The sequence below is a fragment of the Sarcophilus harrisii genome, chromosome 3 (genome assembly GCF_902635505.1).
Source record: "Sarcophilus harrisii chromosome 3, mSarHar1.11, whole genome shotgun sequence".
In the NCBI taxonomy this organism is placed as follows: domain Eukaryota; kingdom Metazoa; phylum Chordata; class Mammalia; order Dasyuromorphia; family Dasyuridae; genus Sarcophilus; species Sarcophilus harrisii.
Genome location: NC_045428.1, coordinates 229,067,636 through 229,091,330, shown reverse-complemented (window position 1 = coordinate 229,091,330; position 23,695 = coordinate 229,067,636). Strand labels below are relative to the sequence as shown.

The 23,695-nt window shown below is 34.5% G+C and overlaps 1 protein-coding gene across 5 annotated transcripts in view; it reads right to left on the bottom strand.

The window, feature by feature from the left end:
- NPAS2 (neuronal PAS domain protein 2) overlaps nt 1-23,695 on the bottom strand; it is a 226,204-nt gene that overhangs the window by 71,668 nt on the left and 130,841 nt on the right. For 4 of the 5 annotated variants that reach the window (XM_031959146.1, XM_031959148.1, XM_023500422.2 and 1 more), the window contains 3 exons: nt 14,777-14,925; nt 9,265-9,356; nt 2,679-2,768 (listed from right to left, as the gene is read on the bottom strand). In XM_031959146.1, the coding sequence (XP_031815006.1) occupies nt 2,679-2,768; nt 9,265-9,356; nt 14,777-14,925 (331 nt within the window). The remainder of the gene's footprint in view (nt 1-2,678; nt 2,769-9,264; nt 9,357-14,776; nt 14,926-23,695) is intronic. The other variant, XM_031959147.1, reaches the window with a different exon arrangement.

The following is a 23,695-nucleotide window of genomic DNA, read 5'->3' as shown; positions in this document are numbered from 1 at the left end:
TGAAGGTTATAGATAATAATAGACAATGCTTTAAAGTTTTCCCAGTCACCAGGGGAGTGAAACAAGGCTGTGTGCTTGTTCCTATACTTTTTTAACATTATGTTTTGAGCTGTGTTGTCAAATGCCTCCAATGAGGATGAACACAGCATCAAAGTCAGCTCCCACGCTAATGGTAAATTTTTCTACTTGAAAAGGCTATGAGCCAAAACTAAAGTTGAGGGAGTGTTGGTGCATGAATTTTTTTGTTTGCAGATAATTGTGCACTCGATGCAGCCTCTGAAGCCGAGATTCACCATAATATGGATTGATTTTCTGCTGTTTATGCTCATTTTGACCCAACAATTAATACCAAGAAAACACAGGTGCTACATCAGCCAGCACCACACTATATGTAGAATCATCGGTTATAGAAAATGAAGAAGTTTTGAATGGTGTGGATAAGTTCATTTACCTTAGCAATAATTTTTGTGGGAATTACAAATTGATAATGAGTTTGACACATGCTCTTTGAGAATGAAGAACAACCATCATATATGTGTGTATATATCCAATATATTTATGTACATTCATGTGTGAAGGCCTTTTCCCTAATAGAATGTAAGTTCTGAAGAGACATTCTCATTCTTAACAATTTCTATATCCTAGGGCTCCAAAGCATGTAGCATCATGGATAGAGAACTGACTTCAGAGAGGAAAATTTGGGTTTAAGTCTTGCCTCTGGCACATACTGACTATGAGATGGTTCATGGATAAGTCATTTAAATGTGTAAGTCTTCTGGGAATTCTAAGACCACAACTTGAGGACCTACATCAGTAAAGAATGACTCTTTATCTGGTACCTCCCTATTTGAATGAAATTATAAGTCCAATCCATAGACATTACCTCTGAGTACAGTGCCAGGTATATAGCAGTATTTAATAAAATGGTTATGGATTAAATTATGGATAGTGATGGGGATCATTGGGAAATCACTCTGTTATAAAAAGCATCAAGTTATAAAGTTACTGTTGTTGTTCAGCCATGTGAGATTTTTTATGACCTCATTTGGGGTTTCCTTGGCAGAGACACAGGAGTGATCTGCCATTTCCGTCTCCAGCTCATCTGCTGATGCACTGCAATGTTTACAAAGCAATAGGTTGGGTGGGGAAGGAAAAGAGGGGAGGTGTGTGTGCTGGTAAATGTTTAACAATTGTGCTCCAGAAAAAAAAAAAAATCCCAACATGCATGCACATACAGTTTTAAGTAATCTATATTATTAACATTTTCTTAAATCTAGATGATGGGGGAAAAAAAGACAAATCAAGGTCTGATGTGTACCAATTACATTCAGCTATCAAAAGCTGGTTAGAGCTGGTTCCAGCACTCCTAAGGGTATGATTCACTCTAAAGAACACTGTGGAGGAGCCAGGAACCTTAGGTTCTAATCTAGGGGGCTTTAATCTTTTCTATGTCATGGATCATTTTGCCAATCTGATGAAGCTTATGGATTCCTTCTTAAAACAATGATTTTAAATGCATAAAATAAAGCAGATAGGGTTACAAAGGAAATTATATTTTAGAATAATGCAGCTATCAAAAAAATCTTTTAAAAACAAGTTCATGAGCTCTAGGTTAAGAACTTTTCTCTTTTTTTATTATAGCTTTTTATTTACAAGATATATGAATGTGTAATTTTTCAGCACTGACTGCAAAACCTTTTGTTCCAATTTTTCCCCTCCTTCTCCCCACCCCCTCCCCCAGATGACAGGTAGACCAATACATGTTAAATATATTAAAGTATACATTAAATTCAATATATGTATACATGTCCATACAAAGAATTCCTTTTCCAAACCAAGCTATTCCATGACTCAAAGAAGTCATATAGGAACAGCAGAGACCAGTATTTCTAAGTCCCTTGTTCTGTGGATATATTGTATAAATCAATTCCATCAAATCTTAGCTTGGTTCAGATCTACCATTGTGCATAGATACCTCTTTCATCAGCTCAGTGGCCTATTGAAATATTTCCAGGATGAGGAATTATTGGAGAGAACTCCAGCCATTTGGGCACCTAAGTGAATAGACAGCTGGATCTGGAGCCCTGAAGATCTGAATTCGGATTCAATTTCAGACATTCAAATTGCTGTGGGACACTAGGCAAATCACTCTGTTTAATTCCAATTTCCTCAGCTGTAAAAAGGGAATAATAACATTTATCTCATTGGGTTGTTATAAGGATCAAATGAGATAATAATTGTGAAGCACTTAACACAGGACCAGGCAAATAGTAAGCACTATATGATTTATTATTATGAACTTGGCACAATGTCTGACACAAAGAAAGCCCTAGATAAATGCTTATTTCTTTCCTTTTCTTTTCCTATATAGATGGACAGATCCGTTTAAACTAGTCAGAAGGAAAACAAGATCATGTAGAATAAGGAATAAGTCTGTGGAATTTTTGGCTGCTATCAGAGATAACAATCAGTTCTTTTAGCATCTACTTAACACAGTCAGCCAAAATCCAGCCTATTGAGAAGCAAAAAGTGGTGCTAGGAAAAATGTGCACAAGAGGCCAAGAAGATTATCTTCTATTCTGGTCAGTCTGGTTTTTAGGGATTTAAAAACGGTTCATAAAGTTTGGGATATATCCAAGAAAGCAAAGTTAGTCAGTATAGGCAAGTTAATAGCTCACCGGTAAATGCCCAAGGAGTGGTGTAATACTGTCAGATACGTAGATAATGTTTCCATCTGTTGTCACTGCAATAATGAAGCCATCTAATGCCTGCAGAAAACAGAAGGGAAAATGCTTTAGCATATGCTGTTAAGGAAGACAAGGACACAGAACTCTAGTCTACTTAATTGTTAAAGTTTTTGTTTTAAACTTCCCCAAAACACTTCCATAAATAAGATCACAGCCCCTTTTTCTGTCATCGGAGCGACTTTTTTAAATGGGAGGAATAGCTTTCAAAAGCAAAATGGAGTTTAATGAAAGAAATTCCTAGATTACAGAAATTAAGCAATTAAAAAATTTTTTAAAAGATAGTATTAAACCATTTTAAAAACACAGTCATTACCATTACAAAAATGTAAATGTCTTGATTCTGTTCCATGAGTGCATATAATTCAATAGTATAACTTGGCTGAGTAAAGTAAAATTTAATATCCTTTCATGAAGACCTACTTTGTGCTATGTGTTCACGTCAGGTCTAATAGTTTCATTGTTGTTTGTCCTTCATTCTTGAAGAGGACCGTGATATCACAGAAGAGATGCTATAACATGCAAATGAATTGGATCTGCAAGGACACCTGTCTCACTTTCCCCTCCCGAGCCATTTGGGTCCAGTGGCCAGATAATAGAGCAAGACGACTGGATATGGCCCTGGATGAAATGGGAGACCTAGGCCTTTTTAAGCTAAAGTCTTCAAAGGACTCAGTTTTCAAGGTATAGTTAAATCTCCTTTTCTTACTGGAGAAAAAGTCATGAAAGAATTTGGCACTAAGGAACAGTCAAATTATTGAAAAATCAATGATGGCCAAATATAAGTATTTAATGTTAATCTAGAGAAAATGACTTTTTCAAAGACATCTAGCTATACCTTCAACTTCTAATAGTCCAATAAAATTGAGATAAAATTGATGATAAAATGTACATACTAATGTTTCAGAATGTCTAAGTTATAAAAGCAGTATTGTCCCTCAAACAATATTTTTCATTGACATGAATGCTTAACTTTCATTTTGTCTTTATGAAATTAAAAATCCCACATGTTTATTACATTTTTTTAAAGACATTCAGAAGTCGAGTTCTCTAAATAGGACCAAAATAACTTTGGATAGATAGTGTATTTCTATTAGGCAACTAGTGAGCTGTTTGAAGGGAAACATTGTTTTATTTTTGTCTTTGTATTCCAGTACCTGGCTTTAACTAAGTACCTAATAATAATAACTAACGCTTATATAGCACTTACTATGTGGCAAGCACTCTGCTAAGAGCTTTAAAATTATTATCTCATTTGATCCTCACAGCAACCTTGGGAAATAAGTATAATTATTTGCCCATTTTACAGGTAAGGAAAATGAGGTAAACATGGTGAAGTGACTGCTCAGTATCACATAGCTAGGGAATATTTGAACCTGTATTTGGATTCAGGTATTCCTGGCTTCAGGCCTGACACTACATCTGTTGCACCATCTCATTTGTGGATTACTTCTAGATTCAAGTGTAAGAGAGATTTTTAAAAAATGAAAGCAACTCATTAGAAAATAAATCTGAGAGAACAATTGTTCAAACTAAGATTATTTTTGGAATAAATTTATCATTAAAAAACAACTATTCTGAAATATCTGCTCCAAAGTTGGAGCCTGTTTATCTGTGCTTTTGCGGGGGAGGGAAATCAAATTTGTTTTTAGAATTCCAGGAAGGCAAATTATTGAAAAAAAAATATGTGTAGATTTTCAATTAACATATCCCAGTGTTACTCTTTAAAAGTAAGTTATGTTCTTCAGGAATAGCCCTAACTCCTTCAAGCCACAGGGGTGCCCTGAAGCAGTCAATAGCACTCCAGTAAGTAATGAGAAAGAGTTAACACCCAAATCAAAAATATGTACTTAATTGGCAGGTGCATATTTTCATCTAAGGAGATTCTGGCTCATCAGAAAATTTAAAAAAAAAAAAAAACCTTTTTAACATTCATTTTTTAAAAATTTAAGTTCCAAATTCTCTTTTCTGTAAGCTCCTCCCATTCCCAATGTGAATTCATATTTCCCTATCAGCCATGTTTACAAAAATAAAAATGGCAAAAAAAAACCCTAAAGTGAAAAAATGCTGCAATATGCATTCAGAATCCATCAGTTCTTTCTCTGAAAATGGAGTTCTTTCTCAGCTCAACAGAAAATTAATACCAGGCTTATATGACTGATTTTCTTTAAATCCTCACATTATTTGACAAAAGGGTGAGATTTCTGAGGGATAAGTCAAGGTTGTCTGTGTATTGATGAAAACACATTTCTTATAATACTCCATCCTTTCATATATATATATATATATATTGTTACTAAAGAGGGATGTCCTGGTAACAAGGCTATGACCCTGCTCATTTTTCAGCTCATATTCTGATATTGGTTTTAAAGGGCATTTTCCAGCCCCTTTAGTAGGCAAGTATACTCCTGCTGATGTCAATGGAAACCTTGCTCAGGTCAGTCTGGGGGAAGAGAGGAGAAAAGGGGATGCTTTTTCATCTGCTAGGACAGTGTGTCTACATTCCCCTTGAATCCTTTATTTCAGAGCAAGTGGGTGTTAATAGGCTGGAAGTATTTATAAAATGGAAAGAAACTTCTATCAGTTCAATAGCAATTTCTAGCAAACTTTCACCAACAGCCCTGAGTTATTTTCCTCAGAATGCCTGATTTAGTTTTAAAAGCCCCATCAGCATAATTTAAAAGTAATTTAATAGAATGTAATTGCTAAGTGATTGTACCCCTATTATTGTAAAGATGACTTTGATCAGCATTCTAAAATTGGTTACAGTAGAAATACTAATGGCTTGAAATCTTACTTCTACCATACAATACAGATAAAGGGAAACTACTACCTCTTTCTTTTTCCATCCCAAAGTCAGAGAGGCTGAACATTCCCTATGTGTTCCCCAAACAAATTCTGGCCTAAAAAAAGCCAGAATTTATACCTCTCCTGATTAAAATTCAGAGCCTCATGCACTCTTTCATTTACTGTAAACAGGAAGCCTGACCTACTTTGTTTTGCCTTCGATTTCTCTAAAATGTTCTGGGATTCTTATTCTCTAGGTTCACCTTGCTGGAAGAAGAAGCTTTCCCTCTTGCTTGTTCTCAGAATGAAATTGTTTGCATTTTTTTAAGCCTTGGAATTTTAAAGACCTTCTGATGATTTATCTAAAACTCCATTTTTGGACCTTAGTGAATGGAAAGAGGAAAGATATCTACTTTAAGAGGTATATTGCAAATTTTTTTGGGTAGATGATCAGTGGGTTTCTAAAGTTAGGGTTCATGCTTTTACATAAAGGACTACTTGCTGCACTGAATTTTTATTCCCCTTCTGCCCTCCCCCCCCCCCTCTAATTTTTGCTTGGAGTGACTTCTTTGACATAGGGAACTCTGGATGGGAAAACTCTCTACCAATGTAGATCTGTAATTTTTTTTTCTTTCTTGAAGTTGCCTGGGGGTGTTTGAAAAGTTAAATAGTTTACCAACAGTTACAGCTTGGGGCAGCTAGATAGTGCAGTGGATACAGCCTGGAGTGAGGAAGACCTGAGTTCAAATTTAGCTTCTGACACATACCTGTTGTGTGACTTTGGAGAACTCATTTCACCATTTTGGCTTCAGCTTTCTCATCAGTAAAATGAGCTGAGACGGAAATGACAAGCTATTCCAGTATCTTTCTCAAGAAACGTCAAATACAACTGACAACAAAAGGGTTATATTTTGGGTCAGAGGGTTTGAACCAAAGTTGCCTCCTGCCTCCAAGGGCCAGTCTCTCCCCCTTTCCCCTTCTAAGACACAATGCTTTTAATGTTCCTATCTTATCACCTCTATTATATCATATTCTCTAGAGTGCATTGGCAGAACATAAAGCAATACACAAAGACAAAAAGTACTTCTTGTTTACGGCTAAGTTACAGACACCTCAAATGAGGCACATTGAGGGCTTTCATGGATGGGAGACTCAATAAAGCTAGAAACTCTGGGCCAGAAATATTGGTTTGTGGCATTCTTAGGTCACAACAAATTAAATTCGGAACAAATTGGTCTGAATAAACAGAGTGGACTGTTTTTCGTTTCTAATTCAGTCATCCCATGCAGACACAGTCTAAGGGTATCCTTCCTTGATACAAAGAGTGGATTGTTCATATTATAGGGTGAGCAGGAAATTGTGCAAATTTTTTTTCAATACATGACTAATACATGACATCGACACCTATCTGCAATCACCTTACTCTAGTTATCCATTCTACCTTTAAATTTCAGTCCTAGCCTCCAGTTGAAACCATTTCCAAATAGTGCTATCTAATTTTGACTATGCAAACTCATGTTTCTTTAGATGGTTTTAAATGCCTCTGAAATTTATTGAATAAATGAGACTATGCTTTCAATTCGTAAATAAGGCCCATAGCTATAGTCTGTTTTAGCTATATTTACATAAGAATGAAAATAGAAAGTTATTTATGTAAAGCAGTATAATGATATATCTACCCAAGCATTATATTTTACAAACAGCTCTATATTTAACTTGTTTAAAATGCATTATGGAGAAGTAAGTTTTGTAGGTTCTTTACACACATTTTATATGTAGATTTAAGTATTTTTTATGCAAATGCTCATTAATACTTGTATATTCCATAATATTTGGACATAGTCATTATGGCATTTAATTATTCAAATACTTTCATTTTTTTTCTGTAGATCTAATGTATGCAAAGTGAGAGTTATATCAGTACTATGTATATATCTATGTGTGTGAAAAGAGATGAACAGATATGCCCAAAGAAGAAATTCTCCAAATAGTATGCTAGTTATCCTTGAGATAAAGTTCCTATTTTATCTTCTTTATGTTAAACTTGTCCAACCTGATTCTTCTCATTTTGCATAGCATAAAAAATACACAGAAGGATGCTTCTCTTGCCATCTCTACTATGGGCAAAGAGACTGACTCCCATTTCTGAGTAAATGGGGAAAAAACTTTGCCCAATGTCTTAACTTCAACCCTAGCTATCTCCAATCAGCAGTCAGAAAAATCTGAATGTTCTTTTCAGAAACTCTAGATCACCAAAGCAATGTGGTTTAGTGGTTAGAACATTGCTTTTACACATAGAAAAGACCTAACTTCAAGTTTCATGGTACTTAACCCTGATCCTGTGCAAATCACTTAATCCCTGAGACTGGGTTATCTCATTTGTAAAATGGGAATGTTAATAACAAAGTGTTTTATATGTCTCAAAACATCTTTTCTGGATAAGTGTTTTGTCAGATTTGAAGTACTTTATGAATGTGAATTATTTTCACTAGACTATAAATATTTTCAGAAAAATAATTCTCTACTCCCATATCAGTTTGAATCATTGACTTGGGAGGAAGAAACTAGCTATTGGGAACCCACTATTTGTCATGAAGAATATAAGTGTATGTATATGTGATTGTGATATGTGTACATATACATATATACATATGTACATACATGTGTGTACATGTGCACATCCACAAACAGTATTAGATGTATACATGATTTCCTTAAGATAGTTCTACAATCTTCATGGTTAATTTTGAATCATAAAATTTGGATTACAATTTTATAACAAAAAAATCAATAAAATTATAAATAATAATTGACATTTATATAGCTCTTTAAATTTTTCTAAAGCATTAGCTTTACATCCATTATCTCCTGTGAGCCCTCCAATATTTTTCTGACATAGGGATTATCAGGTATCCTTGTCTCTATTTTACAGATCAGTAAATTGAAGCTCCAAGGGTTAAAGAACTTGTTCAGGCCAATTCTCAGGCCTCAATGCTATATGGTTTTTCAAAAAACACTTAGGATCAAAAACTCAGAGATGGAAAGGACTAGAGAGAATATCTAGTCTAAATCCTTCATTTTCCTGATGAAGAAAATCAGGTGCATAGAGGGAAAATGATTTGCCTTGGCTTACAAAAGCATTTAAGAACTCTGTGGCCATTTGAATTCATTCCCCTTAACTCAAAACCAAACCTTTCTCTATTCCATCTCACTGCTTCTTTAAAAGTAGTTTTAATTCATGGAAATTTTCACAAAAACAGATTTTGAAAGTCCATCTTTCTTTTCAAAATGTATTCCTCTTAAGTATATAATTTTATAAAATGAGGCTAGAATTATTCCTTGCATTCAGGGAAAAGGAAAATCTATGTCAAATGAAAGCAAAGCATGTATGTAATTTTTCTCTTCTTGTATATTTACCCTTTGGCTAGCAAATCATCACATCTCTAGTGTAGAGTGAGAAAGCCAGGCATTTCCCTCTAGCAATAACATATCTGATTTACTACTAAACATAGCTTTGGATCTTACCATACAGATTTGCTTCATTATACCACCAAGTACTGTAGCCACAGCACGAATAGGGGCAAATAATCACTCAACAGGATTTTTCTCACAAAGCCTTCTCTTGAAGGATTGTGGACAAAATTATTATTTGGGCCAACAAGTCACATCCAGAGTCAGTAAAACAAGTTTTCTTTTGAAACCCTTAAAATTCATTTTGAAATGCATTTTTTACCTCTAACATCAGCTGGGTGAATTCTTCATTACTGAGAAATGAAGGCTTCCAGTCTTGCTGAATGTCACAGAGTTCAGTTTGTGCTGAAACTTCTAAAGAAATACAAATGTGCTGTTATTTTTCATTAGTGTACGTAAAAAGTTCAGTCAACAAATAGGTCACAAACTATTGCCACGTGATTTGAAATGACTGTAAGTTATTTGAGAAGATTACATATGTCCTAGGAGATGGTATATGTCTATATTAGAAATGATAATAGAAATAATCTGATTGTCTTGTTTAGAATGTACAGGGGTTCATAAAATGGGGATTCCAGAAGTTGGCCATTTAAAAATTATTATAATTGTATCTTAATAGGAATTAGTCTCTATGTAATCCTATGTATCTTATTTCTTTAAAAACATCATTCTGAGAAGAGGTTCTTAAGGTTTATCAAACTGCCAAGGTACAAGACCCATAAAAAGATCTGATCTAGAACTTAAAAGTTGGTTTTGAGGTGCCTAAGGACATTCTGGGCAATCTGAATGCCTTCTATTCAATAAGCATTTATTAAGTGCTTACAATGTGGTAGGCACTAACCAAAAGGTTGGAAAGAAACTACTCTTTTCCTATATATAGATGTAATATTATTACTATGTCCATCCATTTTTATGTAGTTGTTATGTCCCTTAGAAGTTCAAGTTGTATTATTTCCTGAAGAATCAACAGGAAGTAAAAACTTAACTAAGGTGCAGTAAATATTCTTACACTGGAAAAGAGAAAAAGAAACTGTTTTTATTCAAAGCATACAAAGCAACCAATAGCTAAGCAGTTAACACTTGATGGGAAAAAAAGAAGACTCAAATGTTTTGCATATACATATGGATTTGTAAACTTCCACTTAAATATCCCATCAAGCAATGTGCTCCTCAGATTTTCTGGTCTCTTCTTTGAGAGTTGAATAAATTACAATTAATATAAAACAAAAAGAGTTTCCTTCCTTATTTTTAAAGCAGTACAAAAGAGTGACAGTCTTTAATGATTATAGCAGGGAAAAGAAATCAGAGAAGTAAACGGTGCAAAAATAATCAATGAAAAACCTATATTGAATGTCCATTGTGTACAGAGCATTTGTACAACAATTAGGATTAATTTGTCCTTGAGATGAACAAGGCAGATGAACAGTAAAAAAAAACAAAACAAAACAAAACAAAACAAAAAACAACCCTTTGTATTTGTGACTTTTACAGGGAAATAATTCTAGTACTGCCAGTAAGATGATTAGAAATAGGGAAAAACTTTCCATTTCTTTGACCTGTATCCATATCTTGCAATTTTTCCAACTTTTGGAAAATTTATTTTTAAAATAGCTTATTATCCAAGATAAGTTCCTGATTTTTGTTGAAATAGCTTTCTTTTTTGAATGAAGAAGCTCTCAGTTTGTGGCTAACCCCTCCCTCCAAAACCCCACACAAAAAAATCTCCCAACAACCTACATGTGACTTTTCTGATTCATGTGTATATTGCATTTATCATGGCAGAAGATATTCTCTAGTTGGAAGATTAAACTCATATGACCCAAATTTCTTTTAGAAGACAGGTCATATTTCTCAATGGAGGAGAAAAAGAAAATATAAGTTTTCTCCACAAATTAATAACATTTAAATCATTTGTTAGTTTCTAATGTAGTATAGTAATACTGATAGTTGCCATTTCACTCAGTAGGTATTTCAACATTCTTTAATAATTAGATTCTTTAGAGCCTGGGGCCCAATTAATACATAAGTTTTTTTAAAGGTTAGATAAGCTATCTCTAGGGGAGTAAAAAAAGATAACAGTATATTATACTGAGCAATGTTATGATCATAACTCCATCAGCATACTAATTATTTCATCTGATTGCCTGAAACATGCTGTTTCTACAAGTAACCTGAAGTGGCCTTTTGAGAATGTCCAGTTGGGCTTACATGGAGCCCACTGTTTCCCTTCCCATGTCAGTAGGGATAGCCTGGAAAAACTGGGTTTTTAAAAGTGGCCTTTGACCTTCTCTCTCTTGTTCCCCCATTTTGGGGAGTTTCACTCCTCTTGTAAACTCTGACTTAAGGTAGGGTGAAGCAGAAATCTCCACCAATAAGAAGAGAGTCACATATCATTGGGTTTTGGGATTACAGATGTAAAAAGAAGGGAGAGAAGTTCAGAACTTTCAAATAAAAAACCTATGAGAAATTTCTATTTGAAGGCATATAGATCAACAATCTGATATGGACTTTGAGCTTAGTTTCTTTCCTTGTCAAGAAGAATTATTATTATCAAGCATGACTAAATATCAGACTATAGTCTGGTAATGGTAATGATAAATAAATCATTATTTATAAAGATGGAACTCTCTATCAACCTATATTGTCTATCCCTCAATCCACTGGGCATCTTTAAACAATCTTTGAGATATTGGTTAGCATATTTTTAGATAGGTCTGGGACTTGGTGTGTCAGGTGCACTCCATCTGGCTCCTTCTTGATCTCTCCCTCTTCCTGGTACTATTCCCTCCTTCCCTGAGAAACCCCCAAGGTTGTATTTCCCTTATAAAAAATCTGCTTGTGATAAAGATCTTTGCTAAATCCTTTTCAGGACTATGCTTATTATGAGAGGTTTTTTTTTTCTCTCCCTCCCTCCCTCATAATGTCTTCCCTTTAAAGGCATCTTTCTTCTTACTATAGCTAATAAGTTAGTCTGCCAAATTTCTCTATGGATTTAGGTTGCCAGTCAGTCTTTAATGGATTCTTCCAAACTCTTTTCCTTGGTAATCCTACTGTTCTCCCAACTCTATTTCAAATTTGACACTCCTGGTGCCTATTATGTCTCTTCATTTTATCTGTAACCTCTTCTAAATAAACCTAATTTTTTTCGAAGAGAATGGCCATTGTGAATTTGTCACATGTTATTTCAAACTAGGAATTGCTACCCTGACCTCATCAAATCAACATAAGAAGTTTGATCAGTATAGATCACAATGTCCACATATTTCAGTGCAATCAAAAAATAGGGCAGAAACCTAAGAACATATACCAGGAGGTGTAAATGTTACCCTAAACTAAAATAAGTCCCCCCTTTTCACAGTTCTTTATTTCTATTTCTATTGACTAAAGCAGAAATACTCCAGGGATATGTGGATTGGGATTTCAGTGTTTGGGGAAATTAAATTAAATTAAATCAGTCAGCACTGAACACACAGAAGGGAGATAAACAACTGGGAAATATGGCCCAGTGGAATGTAACATTTCCATTGAATGAGATAAGGACACCCAATTGTGCTTCCCTTATTTGCATTTAATTCAGGGCTTTAGGCTCATACAATCAGTGGTGTTGACTCAAAACAGTTTTAATTTCTCTGCAAATGAAAGGGGCCAGATTCTTGTTTTGATCTGCCCCATACTTCCAACCCAACCATCCATAAACAGGGAATAACCAGTGTATAGGGTGGCTTTGGAAGAGGAAACAAAGAACTGACCAAAGTACTGAAAAGGGTCATTATAATGGCCTGAACCCCAGTTACTTATCCTTGCTATCTAACTTTCTAATAGCCAAAAGGCACAAGAAGAAGATAAATGAGTGAATACACCAATGAATACTCATTTCACTAGCTACAGCTACACAGATGATTTTCTCTGGGTAATGGCTTGGGGAAAATCTAGCTTTTGCCTGTAATCATTGACCTAAATGAAGGAATCTTGAAGCAAGTGTGGGAGATTGGGAGAGGGGATTATTGTGTACTGTTTTGAGAGTCAGGCACAATTCTCATTTTTTATTTAATATACACAAACTTGCTGCTAGTTGAGATCAGATTTTCTGATTCATTTTGAGAAATAATGTAACAAGGAATGGGAATTGGGATTTTCTATATATTAATATTCCCCAATTAGACTGTGAGCTCAAATGAGAGTAGAAGCTTTTGTTTTGCTTTTCTAGGTATTCCTAGAATTTAATGCAGTGCCTGGTACAAAGCAGGTGGTTAATAAATGGTGGCTAACCCCTGAAATAGATGCAAAGGAATTGATAAGTAGAGTTTCCCTCTTGAAGAGAAATGAGGATGTCATAGCTAATATTGTTTGTTAGGATTCTTATGGATTGGTTTATTAATATAAATTCCTTCTGGCTTCGTTCTGTGATTCTATGATTCCCCAAGAGAACAGTAGTTCTAACAATATGTCAAACTGCCTGAGTTCAGGCTCTGTTTTTCAATGATACTGACCTAGTTTGAGTAATTTGAGCAAAAAGTTTTTTTTTTAAACCAAATTACCTACTACCACATGTTCACTGTTATTTGGAAATCTCAGTTTTTAGAAAATGTGCTTATTTAGGAAATATTCTGGTTCCAACAACTGGGTGTTTTTAACTAGCTCTACTTTTATTCTAATCTCACTTGAGTTATTCTTCATTGACATTTTTAACTGAAGATATTAGCATTTTTCTTTCCTCTCCCTAGGGCAGCTTTGAAAAAGAGGGTGTATTATTACTGTCACATTTTTAATAGGTATATATAATTATCAAAGAAATTGCAAAAGAATAATAAGCACAATGAAACTTTCAGATGTCCCAATCATGCCCTCTTTCATGAAATCATCTTGTCTGTGGCAAAATTTCAGTGAAAGAGAAGCATTGCCTTAATGATAGAATAACTATAATTATTTCCTCAATACTTCTGACATTTGTGACTTTTCATTATGTTTGAAATCATGTTTTTTTTTTAAGAGGTTATGCTTCTCATTCTTATTAACATCCTTCCTACATTTTTTACTTTCTCCTATTTTTTCCTTCTTAAACTGCAGGTGGGAGGGAGAAAAGGTATAGTTAGTGCTAGGAGAAAAATAGATTGGTAAAGGGCACAAGAGAATAGGTTAACACAGGGTTTTAATAACCTCTTAAGAGCTTCATTTGACAGCAGCTTCAAGAGCTAAGGAACAGTACAATATCTTTTCAAATCAGGATGAGATGCTGTTCAGTGGTCCAAGAGAGTGAGAACAATACAAGGTTATGCATACATCAATATGGAGGAGAGGGACAGAGAGGCAAAGGGAAGCTGGCATTGTCTTACCTGATAGAAAATCAATGCAATTGCCTCCCAAATTTCAAAGATTAAAAAAAAAAATGTGTGCTGCAAGTGTACTTTTGATAAGGGTAACCCCCTCACAATATTTATATTCTGACTGGTCTGGATGGTTATTGCCATTCAGAGATCCTTACACTCCTTATTTAACAGGCAAATGAATGACTGGAATAATAAAGGCAATTTGGGAGGGCAGTGCCACCTTCTAACCCAGCTTAATAAGGGGCTATTAATGAGGGAGGAGTAACTTGGAATGAAGAAAAGCCGATTCCTATTTTATATACAACCAGCTTCTCAAAAGGATAAATCCAAAGAGTGAAGAAATCCAAGGAAGTATCTAAACATGAAGACACTGTAGAAAGGGCAGGAATTATAGGAATAGAGAATACAGTTACACTTTTTCTTTTTCTTTTTTTTTCTTTTTTTTACCATTGTGTTTCTGTAAAAATCCAATGACTTTTTCAAGCACTGTAGTTTTATCCAGTTTTCGAGTGTTCCCTGGAAGCATGGAACTAAGTTCTTTGATGAGAACATTGAACTGGTCACGACGTTTTTTCTCAGACTTGTTTCGTGAAGCTCTAAAAATATGAAAAACAGTGGTAACCAAAAGATTCTAGTTACAATAACATTTGTCATGACTGAAATCAAGGCATTATTTCCAACCACATTCTGGAATTATCTTACTCTTAATGCCATCAAGTTGTTTAGCCTCATTTCATGTGAGAACCCATAAAGGACAATTTTCTTTTAAACTAATGACTTGCCCAGAAGTAGAGGGGATATTTGTATGTATTATGATTGGAATTCTATGCAGCTTCTGGCAATACCCTTGATGCCATACTTTCTGATTACCCAAAGTTCTAATTTTATAAAAGCCTGATTATTGGTAAGCTCTTAGGAAAAGGTGATGCTAGTGTTTATTTGTAACCATGAGTGTAAGCTACCCAGTTGGCAGTCACTTCCTTTAGCAGTGAGGAATATGTTCTAGTTAATTTCTCACAACCTTTTTCAAATCTCAGTTTTCCCAATTTGATATTAAGCCACACAGGGGTCATGAGTAAATTCTGTCTCCCAATCTCCTAACATATGAGACTCAAGTCAATACATATTTCTTGAGTATCTACTACATATAAGGCCCTAGGTTAGAGGATATGGGAGATACAAAAGGACCATGTGGTATATCAATACGTTACTTTTGACTAATGGTTTATAATTTTCAGTTTTCAAATTATTTTCACACATATAATCACAAATATTTCACAGAAATGTTCCACAAATATGCTTTGATATATGTTTCACATAGATGATTCATATATATATATATGTATATATATATACATATATATATATATATGATTTATATTCAAATGGCAGTTCTCTGGGATTTCATGTTTATCACACTTCACTGAAATGGTTCCTCCATTCAAAGAACTTGTAGCCACATCAGAAAGTCAACACACACCCCTAAGAAACAACTGACAATATGCAATCTAGGACTAAAATATTCATGGGAACAATGAAAATCACTAGGAATAGAAGAAGGGATAAGTCAAATATTATCAAAAGTAAATCTTCCAGGTACCCTTAGACAGTCTCTGGTAGTAACTACAGAGTTTTCAGAAGCTAATCAATTTTGTTTCCTAAAACAAAACAAAAAGGATGGAAAACTCCCAGAATTTGTGCCTATTTTCCAGAAAGTTCTGCCTCTATATTTAGGATAAATAGTTCATCATACCCCTCTAGGACTAAAAGAAAAAGGACTTGGCTTATATTATTTTGTTTAATACTCACAATAAACCAACATTATTGAGTACACTTTTACAGAAAACTGAAGTTCAAGAAGGTAAATGATTTGCAGTGTTCATATAGGAAGTGTCACAGTTGAATCAGAACCCTGACCTAGATTTCAAGTCCAGGGTGCTTTCTACTACATCACCTGAGTTTTAGACCAGTTAAATGGCTTGTACAAGAGCAAACAGCTAATATGTGCGGGAGCTAGACTTCAAAACCATATCTCCTAATTCCAAGTATGGTTTTTGCTTGATTTTACCATGCTGTTAGATTAAAACCAGCCTCACAATATGCTGTATTATGGCAGAATCACCATATCAGCAAAGTACCTGGCACATAGTAAGTGGTTAGGAATTTTTATTGATTTATTAATTGATCCAATGGGTCCAAGATCAGATCTCTTAGATCTAATAAGTCTGATACTTCAATGTTTGGCTTATGTAAAGATAATCTAATTAAGGGGAAAACTGGATATCATAAATAATGATTAAAGGAAAGATAAGATACCATTTTAATAGCTAATAATAATAGGTAACATTTACATAGTACTCACTATGTGCTAGACCTGAATTGTGTTTTACATTTCTTACCTTATTTGGTTCATAAAAATAACTTTGAGAGAGATAGGTTCTATTATTATCCTATTAAATATTCGAGGACAGAGGTTATGACTTCCTCGGATTGAAATTGTGTCTCAAGTTGGAATTGAACTCGAGTTTTCTTGACCCTAGGTCCAAGACCCTAGTCACTATAACACCTAGATATCCTTTTTTAAAAATACCCAAATATTTAATTTATTAACAAAAGGGGAGCTCTTCCAACATAATCAAATCAGTGCATCAGTTAATTAGTAAGTGGTGCCTATTTTTTTTGGCATCAAAACACTTGAAAATCCTAATAATAAAAAATAAGTGCTTGATTTTTGTAATATCAAAATAAATGCATTTATATGGTATTAAAAGGCATTCTCATCAAGTCGCGGTATCATTTTACCAATGACAATTGTCATATAAGAAATATCATAAAAGATTTCATCTATTGAGAATCAGTCTTACTGAATTGTTTTTCTGTTATTCCTCATTTTCTATTAATTTTTGTTTTAAATAAGGGAAAGCTCTTTGTAAAAGACTGGGGAAATGGATACAGAAAGAAATGCAAGTAAGGTAAAAGCAAAAATTATCAATTCAAACCTATTTTATTTTTTAAAAAGATTTCATCTAAGATATGCATGTCCAGAATGGGAGGTGGACCAGTCATCTATTAACATATAACAGATTTAATAGATGAGGTATTGTGCAGATATACATAAAATATTAATAGGCCTATAAAAAGTTAAAAGTACATTGGATAGCTCATCTCCGGAGAATTTATGAAAATATAACCTATGTATTATCTGGGTTTAGAGGTTTGTTTGGCTGAATGTGAAAGGGGGTGGAGCTCACTTCCTCCTCTAAAACTCACCCTTGGAATGTGGGTTTTACCAGCCTGGTTTTGACACTCCCTTTCTCCTCCCCCAGGGCCTGACATGATCTCCAGGCACTGCCCTGAACTCTGCCCCAACAGAGATATTTTTCTGCATTTATATGTAGGGAGGGAGGGAAATATGGTATAATCCACCAACTCATCCTCCTCCCAGAAGGCAATGGTGATTAGCTTGCTTTTGTTAAAAGCTAAAAACCCCATACTCAGTTTTGCCAACTTGGTGGGGGGTATTTATTGAAATGAATAAATTAATATCATTGTCACTATCAGTCTCAAGATTTTATTTAAATTAAAAAATTTTAAAAATATAACAAATTTAACTTTTGCCCATCTACAAAAACCAGTTATAATTCTCTATTTTGTGACTATAAATAAAAAAGATTAATCATACTTTATCTATAATAATCCAGGGTTAGAATATTGTCAAAAATTATGAATAAATTTAAATGATAGAAACACTTTGGATTAATTAATCTCTCTCTCAAAAAGGAAGAGGGAAAGGGTGGAAAGCAATTCACTACTGGCATTAATCTGTGGTAAGAGAAGTTTAGAACTGATCAAATAAGCCTGAGTCTCAGCTGTTCCTGCTGGCCTTGGAGGTAGATGTAGGCAGCAGTTGCCACAAAGAATTGTAATTGCTCTCAGCACTAGCCATAACCAGCTAGACTATTTCTTTAGGTCCTATTTCTTTTCTTCCTCACTTCTTCCTTAACTAATTCCCATCAGATCTCCTCAACTTCTCTCCTCCTAAATCTGTGTGACCATGTACTTATAGACTCTCACGAGAGCCTCTCAGTAATACTTGTTGTGTTTGAGATGACATCTCCCAAATGACTGCTCTTTGAATCTTTTCTCTGCATGCAGAGAAATCAGTCTCCCAAAAATTTCTATAGAAAGACAGACAAGAATTGCCTAGAATAAAATGATATCTGAGTTTTGAGCTGGGCTGGTGGAGGGAATGTCTATCAACATATGATTTACCATGGATTAATCAAGATATCTGAGAAAAGAAGTAACCAAATGGAAGACAGTGTGCCAAACAATTATTAAATGCCTACTGTCTTACAGTATTGTACCAAGCACTTTACATATATTATTTTACTCTGTCCTCACAACAATTCTGGAGAGTAAATACTACTAGTATCCCCATTTTATACTTGAGGAAACTAATGCAGACATAAGTTAAATGACTTGTCCACATTTAAATGCCTACTGTTTGAGTCTAAATTTGAATTCAGATCTTAATGTTTTATTTACTGTATCATCTAGATGCTCTAAAGGTCTCCAGCAGAAGTGTATGTTTTCTGTACTGGATGGAATGTTCCTTTAAGGCCATTAGGATACTTCTTCCTTAGAGACTGTTAAAGAAACATTAACAATTATAAACATTTTTTTCTAGACCATATTGCCATTCAGCTCAAATCAGTACAATGTTTATTTATTAAAAACCAATTATGTACCAGACTTCCATCAAATTCTATTCTCATGATTCATCATGGCATGAAGACAAACTTAAATTCTTAAAGGCTGGGCCAATGTGATACAAGCTCCAACAGGTTCTCCCATGTAACTAGGTGGCCGAATGAATAGAGTGCTGAACCTCAGGAATACCTGAGTTTGAATCCAGACTCAGATATTTATTAGTTGTGTGAACCTGGATAAATGATTTAACCCGACATGCTTCAGTTTAACCATCTGTAAAATGAGGATCATAATAGCACCTACTTTTCTGGGTTGGTGTGAGGATAAATTATTTGTAAAGCTTTTTGCAAAACTTAAAGTACTATAAAACGCTTCTTTTCCTTCTTCTTCCCATGGTAAACAAAAGATCTCATGTACAATCTCAGCAATAGACTGAATATTCTTTAAAAAAGCCAGCCTAACAAAATATGAAAAGGCCCTTTATTAGTAGACTGGCCACTTGATGCATTTGGTAACTCACAAATAAAAGTAAAAATATTCCTCAGTCTTGTGTGGGCCTTTCTGCTTTTGCAATAATAAAAGAATCCCCAGGTCCTGAACATAGCAAATACCAAACAAAATATGAAATGGATTGTATTTTAACAAATAGGGAATGGTTGTAATAAAAATCTGTGATAAAGAAAAACTGAGACACAAATGTCTGAGCATACTTAATTTATTAGCAAGGCTAACAATTGCTAATAAAAAGGATCTAAGACTCCCTAGTAATTAAGGATCCATCTGACAGTCAAAGCAAATTTTTTTTTACACATTTTATTATGTAAGGTACCAGAAGTGGTACAATGATACAAACTAAACTAAAATTGTGATTGGTCACATAGAGATGAAAATTGGGCTTTTCTTGTCTTGACTCAGAGGGGAGATTTTTAAAAACCCAGGGCAATAGGGAAAACAATAGTTGACATCCCCTGGAAAAGTCTTGGGGTGGGGAAACATTCTCTAACAAGGTTGACTCAATCCTTCCTTTTCCCCTCTTCCCTTCTAAAAACTTACAAATTTTGAGTCTTTGTGGTCAGGTTGTATTCTACAGGACTAGAAAGTTAAACTCTTACAAATTCTACCACTGAGACCTATACAATCAATTCCAAATCCAATCTATAAATATTGATACAGTGATTAGATGCAATTCTCAATCAACAATTTATAAGTAATACAAAATAAAATTGAGTATCAATTTTTATTTTCAGAGAATGACTATTCCTAATGTAGGAATCCTTCCTGTATTATTCATTTATGTAAATCAGAAAAGTGGCTAGTTACAAGAAAGAGAGAAGGAAGAGAGAGAGCAAGACAAGCCTTCTGCAGAAAGTAGCATTTGAACTAGATCTTGAAAGAAGGGCAGGACTTCTAAGAAATAAAGGAGAGCATTCTAGGAATGAGAAATAGCTAGTACAAAGATATGAACTTAGATGATAATGCATTGTGTGAAAGGGACCCTACATAATCCACTATAAATGAACCCTAGAGTCTTGGAAAAGAACAATATATAAGAAGACTGGAAATATAGGAATTGGCCAGATTGTGAAGAACTTTAAAAACTAAAAAAAGATATTTGCATTTGAACCTAAAAGTAATAGGCAACTCTTGGTGTTTTGAGAAACCAGCATATTTACAGGAAGTAGGGAATAACCCAGTAAGATACTTAATAAGATTAGAGAAAAAGTAGGGGACAATAGTGGGAGAAATCTGGGAAGAGATAGAATCAAGGTTATAAGGTAATAGAATAGGTTTTGACTAGAAGGGTCATTTTTTCATCAGAGACTGCAATGAAACAATAGTTAAGAGATCATATTATAGGTAAATGGAATAGAAGAAGGGGAGAAGATAAAGCTCTTGGAAATGACTATAATTTTTCTTGGATGAATTGTGAGGGAAGAACCTGAGCTGAGAAGGTGGAATATGGTGGAAAACTTGAAGGGAAAAAAGGATTTGAAATAGCTGCTGTGATAAGTGGTATAGAGGTAAGCAGGAGCAAAAGAACTATTTTGCTTCAGTGAAGACTCAGTTTAGATTAGATAAAATAATTTTAAAATGGATCCAGTTATCAAGTTTCACAATTTCCTTCAACTCTACTTAGTATTAAATAAAGGCAAAGGAGGGAGTTGGTGGAACTAATCCATGGAAGGGATTCTATATGGCATGCTCAGAAATAGGACCAAAGAAGCAAGAAATTTGAGGAGAGAGGATAGTATCTAGTTGAATTGGTTCACCAAGAGGTTTTAATTTGGAAAAGAATATCCTCAAAGCTTCAGCAAAATATTTAAGGATTCAAAGAGATTAAAGCAAGAGAAAAACACATAAACAAAAATGTTTATAGGACATCTAGCTGGATAGGGGCAGCTAGGTGGCACAGTGTCACTTAAATCCATTTGCCTCAGTTTCTTTATTTATAAAATGAACTAGAGCAGGAAATGGCAAATCACTCCAGTATCTCTTCCAAAAAAAAAAAATAAACTAAATGGGGTCATGAAGACACAACTGATAACACAATAAACATGCAACAAAAAACAATTAGAAAATACTTTATAACATATTTTTATACGAGCAAAGAACAGGAATCTTCAGTGATTCTCATTAATTGAGAAATGCCTGAACAAACTGTCATATATGAAAGTAATGAGATACCATTGTGCCATAAAAATAATGTAAGGGATGGTTTCACTGAAACCTAGGAATACTTGTAAGATATGATATGGAGTGAAATTATGAGAATCAGGAGAACAATTTATACAATAAACACCTTAAAAATCTTTGAAAGATTTAAGAATTCTGATCAGTGCAATGAGCAACAGTGACTCCAGTGCTAGAATGCTGCTCACCTTCCGCCAGAGAGCTAACAGACTCAGGGCGCAAAATGAGACATATTTTTTTTTTTTTTTAGATACGGTCAAGGAGGGAAATTATTTTATCTGACTTTGCATATATTTTTACAAGGGTTTTCCCTCCCTACAGTTGGGAGGAGGAAGAAAATAAATTTTCATTAACTGAAAAAGAATAAAATGTAATTAAAGAAAGAAAAGACTGAGGGTTGGAGGTAATGAAGACAAAGAACATAGAGGTTCATAAAACATGGAAAAAGATGGAATGATAAAAGATAAAGGAATTTCAAGCTTTATGAACATGGACATGGAACATTTTTAAGTGATGGCAAGATCAAGGATATGACTATCCCTATGTGTAGCTGAGAAAGATTGGAGGAACAGGTTATAGAAAATATTCTAAGTGGGAAGTTGGAATATTTGAGGGAATATTAATAGCAATGATGAAATTCCCTAATAATGAGGGCAGGAGCTGAGATAGAGAGAAAAAGTGTGAGTCAGCAATAAATTTATTGAGAAAGGATGGAAGATATTCTAGGGATTGGTAGCGAGTACCTGGGTGGGGAGAGAGAAAAAGTGAGACAGACAGACAGAGAAAGAGAGAGACAGAGACAGAGAGATAGAGAGAGACAGAGAAGAAATTTAAGATAAAAGAAAGTGGCTAAGTCATTATAGATTGATTCATCTTGGAGTCTCCAAGTTTGAGAGAAAATCTGAAGGTGAGTGGATGATATCATGCCAGGTAATGAAAACCTTGGGAAGAGGGAGAAGCAGGTTGGCTAAGATGTCAGGAAAAGATAATGATGACTGTTGGAGGAGATGTGGGAGAAAGAAGACACTAATACATTGTTGGTGGAATTTTGAACTGGTCCACCCATTCTGAAGAGCAATTTGGAACTATGCCCAAAGTGCTACCAAGCTAAAAAAACAACAACAACAACAACAAAAAAAAAAAACAAAACAAAAAAAAAACCATACCCTTTGATCCAGCAGTGTTTCTATTGGGCTTGTATCCCAAAGAGATTTTAAAGGAGGGAAAGGGACCCACACATGCAAAAATGTTTGTGGAAGCCCTTTTTGAAGTGTCAAGAAATTGGAAACAGAGTGGATGCCCATCAGTTGGAGAATGGCTGAGTAAGTTACGATATATGAATGTTATGGAATATTATTGTTCTGTAAGAAACAATCAGTAGGATGATTTCAGAAAGACCTGGAGAGACTTATATGACCTGATGGTAAGTGAAATGAGCAGAATCAGGAGATCATTATGCATGGCAACAACAAGATTATACAATATTTAATTCTGACAGACTTGGCTTTTTTCCAAGGCGAGGTGATTCAGGCCAGTTCCAATAGACTTGTGATGAAGACAGCCATCTGCACCAAGAGAGAAGGCTGTGGGGACTGAGTGTGAATCACAACATTGTATTTTCACTTTTTTGTTATTGTTTGCTTGCTCTTTGTTTTCTTTCTCATTTTTTCCTTTTTAATCTGATTTTTCTTGTGCAGCACAATAAATACGTATAGAAGAATTGCACATGTTTAACATATATTGGACTACTTGCGCTCTAGGGGAGGGAAGAGGAAAGGAGGAAAAAAATTGGAACACAAGGTTTTGCAAGAGGGAATGCTGAAAACTCTATGCATGTGTTTTCAAAATAAAAAGCTTTAATAAAAAAAAGAAAGAAAAAAGAGAAAAGAGGGAGAAAGTTCAGAAGGCAAATACTCACTTGAAGTGAGGACTTGAACATAATAATAAAGATGTAGGGAGTAA